This window comes from Monopterus albus, unplaced genomic scaffold (assembly GCF_001952655.1).
Source record: "Monopterus albus unplaced genomic scaffold, M_albus_1.0 scaffold55.1, whole genome shotgun sequence".
Lineage (NCBI taxonomy): Eukaryota > Metazoa > Chordata > Actinopteri > Synbranchiformes > Synbranchidae > Monopterus > Monopterus albus.
In genome coordinates this window covers 1,580,699-1,590,050 of record NW_018127935.1, presented here as the reverse complement: position 1 = coordinate 1,590,050, position 9,352 = coordinate 1,580,699, and the positions used below count along the sequence as shown (strand labels likewise).

The following is a 9,352-nucleotide window of genomic DNA, read 5'->3' as shown; positions in this document are numbered from 1 at the left end:
GGCTGTTTTGTTTCATTTTTCTTATTTGTCACTGTGCATCATTTTGGATCAGCAAAGTTTTCTAGTAATGATACTATATAATATAATATGAGGACATGTTTTTCTTTGTGTTTATTGCTATGAGTCCATAAAAAAGGAACATTTCTCAGACATTTCCACTAACAGCAATCACAAAAACAACACGCCAATGACAAATTACTGAACCCACTCGACGTCCTACATGAAAAGTTGTTTTTCAGCCTGTAAAAGTAGTGGTAAAGGTGTGGATAGTACTACTTGTCAGTAGTCATGTGTGATGGAGGAGTGAGCAGAGCATATTCATCTCCTTCTGCCATAAAACTCACTCTTTAGCGCTTTCACTCAATCTCTCTCACATTCTACAGATATCCCTTTTCCTCCTCATCTTTACTGAAAAAAAGGGTAGCGCACTAATTTTCACACTTACTACAAACAAATCTGCTCCTGTAATTCTCCTACCAATCCTTTCAAGCACAAGAACAGTTTCTCCAAACGTGATGTAAAAAGTGGAAAAGTCAGCTCATAGGAGATTAATTAAGGTTCTGAAAGCTCACTGTACATCTACCTGGCCCACCTACAATGGATACAGCTATAGCACAAGCTTAGCTACTACAAATGTGTGTCAGACAAAGCAAAGCACTGAAGTGAGGTCCCCGCAAGCCGGTGTTTGGCTGATGAAAGCAGGGAGGATTTCTGCTCTGTACTGCAGCTGATAGACAAGAGGAGATAAGGTGCAGCAGCGGGGATGTTGGGCCTTTGATACATAGCAAAGATGAACTAATGCTGCATAGTACTGATGGCACTTCTGCCAACAAATATAGGTGTGCCTGTGTGTGTAAGTGATTGGCTGAGGGTTTAAAAAAAAGCACCAAGTCCACTGAATCGTGGGAAGTGTCGAGGAGATCTTTTCTTTTTGGACTCCGCCTCCTTTTGCCATGTTTTCTTCCTCTTGGTGTCCATGTGTCCTAATGAATAAAAGAGCAAACTTAGACATAATTAGTCATTTAAAATTTTGACATGGAGATATTACATGGGAAGATTTACACTTCTCTCAGGTTTGTCCAGTCAAAATGAAACTATCACCAGCAGCTGATTAGTTTATCTTAGCACAGAGACTGGAAACAGGGAAATAGTATCTGTAAAATGTAAAGTATTAGTTACCTATTAACAAAGCCACAGAGTGAGCTAATGGAAAGTGGTAGTGATATTTCACACATTTAAAAATCTTAGTTTCAGTGGTTAAAAACACTCGGCGGAGCCATATTTATGTTTGTATCATTATCTCAGAAAGAGAATTAAGAGTTCTCTTTGCTTCTCTGCAGGAACTGTGCACAGTGAAATTATAGGTTCCCTCCTTAACTAACGAAGCTGTTATTACAAACGCTTCAGCGAATGTGTGCTGCAGAGAATTGCTCAGCTTTTGTGTGTGTCTTCCTGACCCCATGAAGGAAGACTGGGGTGATCTCTGACCTCTGGTTGTTACTGTGGTGTAGAACAGAGTTGCCTAATGAACAGCTCTGTCCTCAGTGTTTACATCTGCCACTGAAATACACTGCTTTTGTCATTGGGCATCGGACACAAAAGCAGACAATTAACTGCACTTATTAAGACTCTGCTCTTAAAGGAGAGCTCTGTGAACTGGTAATTAATCAGCTCTGCAGGGGCGGGTGGGCGTACCTCTCATTAGTCCCACGCTCTGCGGGCTGTGCTCCTCCTCTTCGTCTAAGGGGTTTTGGGCAGAGTTTCTCAGGTAGCGTTGGTGCAGGCTGAGGCCAGGAAGCATGTTCTGTCTACGGCGATGAAAATCTTCTTCAAAGGGGTCATCAGCTGCAACGTCTGTGGGTGTGAGCAGAGCAGACAAGAGTGGGAATAAATCACTACTAAACCCTACCTATAGTATGGATCACCTGTGGTGTTCACATCATCATTAAACCTTTAGCTTTTTCTATAAAGCTTCTGTGAATTTCAGCCTTCTCACGTGCGACGCACAAACGTAAGCTGGAATGAAATTATTTTTGACTTTGTGATGCCCTTGGCAGTGTGAATCGCAATCAGCCAGAAGAAGAAAAAGAAATACACACATCTATTGCATCAAGTTGAGCACCAAGTGCAAAATGGTATATTGATGTAACCAACATGAAACCGCAAAGACGATATAAAACAAGAAGTTCAAAGAGTCCCTGAGGTGGTACAGACCCCTCCTTCCTTTTGAACACCAACCATACATCTCTTTCATATTTCATCTGCCGGACTTTATTGTGATTAGTCATGTAAATAAAATGAGATTTGGTTATTCTTTTCTCTAGGTAATTTACATTTATATTGAATTAGTGGCAGGCAGAGTATTGGGGGGGAATCCTGCAAGATTTCAGACAGATCTCATCACCATTGTGTTGTGTAATTAAGGCAGCGGAGAGGAGAAGAAAGGGGGCCAGATGTTTGCTGAGCTGAATCTGGTCCCATTTAGAAAAGGAGCTACACCAGTGTTTTGAAGTACGGCGTGTAGTAGCCTGGCCTTAAACACATCAGAATCGTGGCAGCTAAACATAAAATTTTAATGTAGATTGTGGCTCCATTGCAACAGTTTCTTTTCTTTGCTTTATGTTACAGTTTAGAGAGAGGTGGATCTCTTTGGATGATTTCAGAAGGAGCTCGTCCTCCTGCATCCCTGGATCTCAGCTCTCTTTAAATAGAGAGGTCATCCATTTTGTCCCATTTTTGTCCGTCACAAATGCATTTTGAGTGTGTTAAGGTCAAAACTGGCTGAGTATTTTTCACAGAACTTAGTTTATTTTCTTTCTGAAAACTTTTCATTTGGTGTATGAATTTCAAATTAGCCTTTTAAATCAGACACACTTTTAAAAACACCGAGATGACCCTGCAGAGAGAGACCGGCTCCCAGTGGCGCGACAGAAACGGGACAATTGGGGGCTTTACTGTCAAGGCTGCAAGGACTGGTTTTCTACCCAGCTTTTGGAAGAAAAAAATAACCAAATAATAATAATCTCAACATGCATTCATCTGGTGATCGTATCAGGTGTGGTTGGATGGTGGTTTAAGCCAAGATGTGCTTTGTTCAAGTCTCCAGAGGTTCGATATTTGCATTTAGTATGGGCTGGGTGATAAGAATCCTTTCACCATCAAGTCACATAATCCATGTGACTTGTATCCAGTTAATTAATTTCAACAAAAGCGATATCAAAGAGCAAAGATGATAATGAGATCTTTTAATGTTTATAAAGGCAGCCTTTTGTTTTCTGGATCAAGGAATGAATTTGAAAAGCAGAGGGAACATAGCTGAGTTCCTGGGTGCTTTCATTTGCAGCTACTATATATTGTCCTGAGTGACTATCATTTGTCTCCAGGCTAAACAATGTTGTGTGTGTCTGTAAAGACATGCACTCTGTCTAGACTGAAAGACAGGAAGGTGTACACAGGCACAAACACCTGCGTTAACACCTAAACACACACAGACACAAAATCTATTTGTGTCGACAAAAGCGGCCTTACTTGCAGCTTTAGTAGATCATGGAGGAAGCCTACAATAAATCACTGTTCAGGATGAGGTTAACCCTACATGGCATCTACAACTGCCGATTATTTTCAACAGTCCACCTTCACCTGGTACAAGACACGGTCTGGTGTTGAGACGATGTGATTCTACTGCTAAGCACAGTCTGTGTCCTTCAGTCGGTGCCAAAGAGAAACTGGCAGCTTATCTTCACCATCATTCATAAAGTGGCCAGTGGCTGCGTTGGGGTTTTGTGCTAAGATGTCAAGCACATGGAGTGGAGAGTTGCTGCCTTCTGCCAACAGGAAGCCATCCTTTATAATGTGGGGGAATCTCTGGGACAGGAAATCCCAGTATTGTGTGGCACACTGCGATGAATGGATGCAGAAAAAGAATACTTTAAAACTGCTATTGAAGATGTCTGCTGTATAACTTAGTGGTGTTCATGAGTTCAAAACAATATAAAACTAATCTTTTAAAAAATAAACTAATGATATAGTTGAATGTTAAGGGCTCAGTCTCACTGGCTATATTCTGGCTTCTTGTGTTGTTGTCACCTAAACAGAAAAACGTAACTTTAAACTGTGTTGTTTTTAAATCCCCCTTAGTGTTACTTTGGCACTGATTTGGGAGTTAAAGAAGGAACTCTGGCGTTGTGTTAATATTGAACTGTTTTGGAAATGTTAATTTGACTCTGAAGCGTGTGGAGATATTGTGGAAAATCCCCTCCCACTGCACTTTTCCTCTACCTGGTCTTACTGCTTCTTATAGGCGGGGGTCCATGGCCTACACAGGAAGCTGGTCGACGGCATGCGGGCACCTTATCTCTCAATAGTTTAAATTGTGTATATGACATGTAAGTTTGTGTGTTGCTTGTTTAACAGTCTGAGATGCTTTGAGGACATTTGTTAGGAATATATCATTGAAATGTTGTTAGTTAAACCATTGTGTGAGTAATATGTTTGGAGAGCAATTTAGAACTGTTAATTTCATGGGATGAGGAAATGTTCTGTTGAATTTAATGCATGTCTTTATTATTTTTCTTGTTAGACAAGCCTTATTAAACAAATAGACTGGACCTTTCTGTCTTGGCTCATCTGTCCTCAGCTGCTGAGTTGATGTTGATTCTGAGAACCACAGTTTGCTTTGAATAAAGCCTAAATGTTCTACAGATATATTAACCTGGCTGAAACAGCACAAGGCTTTTTGCTGTAGTCAGAATTATCAGAAATTACCCACATGGACTGGACCAAAAAAAAAAAGTGTTAATCAAAGCAAAGCGTTTGAACGTAGCCATTTTTGTCTTGATGACAACTTTGAGCACCACTGGCAAAGTTTCAACCAGCTTCATGAGGTTGTCAGTGAACAGGTGTCATGTTGTCAGAAGGTAACTGAATTCCATGCCTTCTCAATGCATTTGCAACCATTACTTGTGTTTGATGAGATACTGCATTATTCCACATTATAGCACACCTGCTCAAATGATTAAAGAGAAGTGAGTCTTTCATTGTTTTAGGACACAAAGGTTATAGGCAATCCAGGAAATGTCTACAGCTCTGAAAGTTTCTTCAACCACACGTGAAGAAAGCCATCAAACTGCCGTCCATGAGGACAGCTCCAGGAAGAAGGATAAGTGCATTAAAGTTACTGGTCTTAGAAATTTCCAACTAACTGAGCCTCAGATTAGAGACTGAATGCTTCACAGAGTTCAAATTTCAACGCCATCTTTCAGCAGAGACTGTACAGTGTGACCACTATGTGTTTGTGAGACAAAGATGGTATAAACATGCTGGAGGAGGTATGATGGTATGGGGATTTTTGACACGATTGGTGATTTTGTCACACTTAACCAGCATAACTACAACAGTATTCAGCTTCTGGTAAATAGTTGGACCATCATTTGTTTTTCACACCTGTATGGCCCCAAAACACATTTCCAGGCTCTGTGGGGGCTATTTGACCAAGCAGAGTGAAGGAGTGCTGCATCAGATAACCTGGCCTCCACAATCAACTGACACAAAGCCACTGAGATGGTTTGGAATGAGTTTGACCATAAAGTAAAGAAAAAGCAGCCGGTAAGTGCTCGGTGTGTATGGGAACTCCTTTAAGACTGTTGGAAAAGCATCCAGGGTGAAGCTGGTTGAAAGAAAGCCAAGAGTGCAAAGTTATCAAAGCAAAAGATGGCTTTTTTGAGCAATATTAAACAGGTTCTGGTTTGTTTACACCTTATTTGGGTACTAAATAATTTCATGTGCTGTGTCATAGTTTTGATGTTTTCAGTATGAATCTACAATATGGAAAATAAAAACTATTGAATGAGAAGGTGTGTCCAAACGTAGAGCTGCTGACACACGTGGTTTAGTTTTTTTTTCCAATGATGCTTTGGGTGATTCGTGCTGTAGAAATGATCTTTCAGTCAAATGCTGTCGTGCTGTCTTTTACATCGAAACAGCGCCATCTCGTGGCCACATTAGGTTCCACCTCAGGTTCATACAGCTGGCAAAAGGCAGCAGTTCTGTTTTGATGGACATCTCAGAGTTGATTAAGATCCAGTGATTCATACTTATATAATATTTTGACATTTCTGTATGGTTTGCTACTCTTTGACAAAATATTGCAGTTTTTACCTCACCGAGCTTCTAAAGTGATTCAAATTAAAAAACCTGAGAAGTGAAAACTGAAAGTGTTTGATTGAACCTCTCGCAATTTAGGCATGCAACTGGTGATTAACTAGTTGCTGCAAAGAGATCTGTCTAAACAGATCACACATGTAAAAACAGGTGTTGTTTTCAGAACAGGTTAGTTCTTTTACTGCAGCTTGCTGTGCTTGTGAACAAAGCAAGAGCAAATATTCGGTTTAGGCCCGCAGACAGGCAGCCCCCCTCCCCCAACACCACAGCACCGTCCGTGGATCGTAAAAACACATTGTTATACAACACATTTTAATAATTGCAATAACTAAACAATATAGAAAGAGACAAAATACTGTGTTGTATAAACGAAATAATAAAATGCAAAGAAAGGCATTAATGCATTGCGCTTTCGACGACATGGCGATGACGCTGATTTCTAACACCTGCTGTGTGCGCGTGTGTGAGAGACCCTTCTGTGGTGTGAGTTTGACTCAAAGTTAATGTTTGAATAATTTTGCTGTCGGTCCTGATGGATGTTATGAAGTGGTTTGGCTGACGAGACAAACTGGCGGAAAGCGGTTCACAAGAAAACATCCTGCGTGGTTCTGTCAATGAAGGTGGCGCCAATTCCAGATGAACCACCAAGACAAGGACACACTTACACAGGAGGAATTAGAAAGTACCAAAGACTGTCGTTCGTGGTTTCCTGGCAGAGACTGGCTGGAATAGATTTTCGTGTGGAAGCAGTTCATTCACACTCAAGTGGAGCAGGCAACTAAAACTAATGTTAACACATGACAAGGCCATGTCAAGTGTGCTGGTGGCAGTGAATCTCGCTTTAACATTTGGTGATTCTACTGCCACTTGTGAAAACTCGTTTTCAACTTGACACACAGACATGCCCACGCTTCGTACACAAAAAGCCCAGAACATGCAGCCAACGCCAAGTGTCAGGGTGCAAGGAAACGACCGTGAGGAGACTCAGCGCCACGACTCGAGTTCAGCTCTTCTGAAGGTAAGCTGCTTTAAAATACTGCTGTGTGTTCGTGCGCATATTGATGGCTGTGTACTCACTGTATTTTATAGCTTCTCTTGTAGCCGGCTGTTAAGTGCGTGAATGCAGTGTCCCATGTTCCAAGATGACCTCTGTGTTTCTGTGTGATTGGGTTTGCTGTGCAGCAGGTCTACCTGCAGCATACTGTGTTATGTGAGATCCAGACCTGCGCGTTTGTGCCATTGCATAATGCAGCAGCGCGCTAAGTGCACTCGTACTTTGTACTGTAAGATCACATTAGCCTCACCACTTATTGAAAGAGCATTATAGGGCGAGATTATTTATGTACAATGTGAACACAAAGTATAAAACCTGTCTATGTACATGTGGGCGCCTGGCTTTTGCTGTAGGATGGACTGAAGCCTTAAGCCTTACTTTAAAACCGTTAAGGCCCGGATGTCGCAATCAGCATCAAATATCAAACTCCTCTGAGTCATAACTCAGATCTGAACACAAACGTGGTACAGCACTTTTAGATTCCGTGTGATGTAAACATTTGGAGGATTACTTATGACGCCCATCGCCAATAAACGTCCCTGACCAAATTGGTAAATCACAGAAAAAGACGCTCCTTATTTCTCCAGATTTTGCCTTAGACTAATCAGGTTTTTAAGTTTTCTTTAATATCAAAGTAATACAGTGATGGGTTTTCTGCACATCAGTGGATCCATTCTAAATCGTAACTGCTAATAACTCATTCGCCATACTTTTAATGGTGCCAGTTTGACTAAATTTAGAAGTAATATTAAATCCGTTCTGTCGTGGTGTTAAACGCTGTTGGTCCAGGAGAGGGCGCCATTGCACCATAAGTATAATTCCTGCCACTCACACACCTACAGTACACACTGTATAGTCACATGTACTAATTATTGTTTGTGTAATAACTGAATTATGATTTTTACAGATTTTAGGAAGTTAAATACATATCAAAATATATAAATATAAAATAATGCTGACAGATTTTGTGTACATGGACATATAATTTATAAGACATTGCTGCCTACTTTGTTCATGTAACAGTCCTTATGTATGTGATCATCTCTTCTCTACCCTAATCTTCTCATGCACACAAATACAGTACCCTGCGAAAGTATTTTTTCTGTTTTGTTGCATTACAACCTGGAATCATGTGATTTACACAACATGCCTGATGGTGCAAAATGTTCCTCTTTAATTGCTTTTTTTCTGGCCAGTCCTCCATTAGGCCCCCCTCTGTGGAGTGTACAGCTCAAAGTGGTCCTATGAACTGATGCTCCCATCACAGCTGTGGACCTTTGAATCGCCTTCAGTGTTGTGTTTGGTGCCTTTGTTGTATCTCCCATTAATGTCCTCCTTGCCTGCTCTGTGAGTTTTGGAGGGCAGCCTTCTCTTGTTAGGTTTGTAGAGGTGCCTCGTTCTTTCCATTTTATAATAATGGGTTTAATGGTGCTCTGTGGGATGTTGAAAGTTTGGCATATTTTTTTATAACTCAGTCCTGATCTATGCTTCTCCATGACTGTGTCTCTGACCTGGCTGGAGAGCAGCTTGGCGTTCATGTTGCTCAGTGGTGTAGCAGATTCAGGAGCCTTTTGGAGCAGGTGTAATTATACAGAAATGATGTGACAGACCATGTAGCACTTAGGTTGCACACAGGCGTAGCTTAATCAATGAATATAATTTCTGAAGTTAATTGGTAGGATCAGGTCTTATTTAGGGGTTTCATAGCAAAGGGAGGTGAACACTTATACACTCACAACTTTCCCATTTTTATTATTGCTCATTTCCATTCTATTTGAAGAACTTGGACTATTTTGTTAGTCACTACATAAAATCCAAATATAAATCTGTTTAATTCCAGGTTGTATTGCAACAAAACAGGAGAAGGGTGAATACTTTCCCAAGCACTGTATAACTACTGATAGAGGCACAGAGGATAGTGGTGCAGGGCTGCAGTGTCCCTGCTTCAGTCAGTACTGTAAGGACAAAGCAAGCACAAACCTAATACTTGAAGCTGTGCCCTCCTTGCTAGACCAACTCCACCAAAATACAGAGGCAGCATTTAGTCATGAGGCATTAAATTCCATAACTATGGAAGAGGATTAGGGCCGGTGTAAAAAAAAAAAAAAATACCCTCCCAAATATGACTTTTTTTTTTTT

General features: G+C 40.8%; 1 protein-coding gene and 1 long non-coding RNA gene across 3 annotated transcripts in view; one reads left to right on the top strand and one right to left on the bottom strand.

The window, feature by feature from the left end:
* Nucleotides 1-6: 6 nt before the first annotated feature.
* The window catches only part of dnajb6b (DnaJ heat shock protein family (Hsp40) member B6b), a 29,505-nt gene continuing 20,159 nt past the window's right edge, over nt 7-9,352 (bottom strand). For both annotated transcript variants that reach the window (XM_020602332.1, XM_020602333.1), the window contains exons 9-10: nt 1,696-1,854; nt 7-983 (exon numbers count right to left, since the gene is read on the bottom strand). In XM_020602332.1, the coding sequence (XP_020457988.1) occupies nt 874-983; nt 1,696-1,854 (269 nt within the window). In that variant the 3' untranslated portion in view covers nt 7-873. The remainder of the gene's footprint in view (nt 984-1,695; nt 1,855-9,352) is intronic.
* LOC109961489 (uncharacterized) overlaps nt 6,613-9,352 on the top strand; it is a 6,851-nt gene continuing 4,111 nt past the window's right edge. The window contains exon 1 of the long non-coding RNA XR_002275141.1: nt 6,613-7,177. This is a non-coding gene — a long non-coding RNA (uncharacterized LOC109961489). The remainder of the gene's footprint in view (nt 7,178-9,352) is intronic.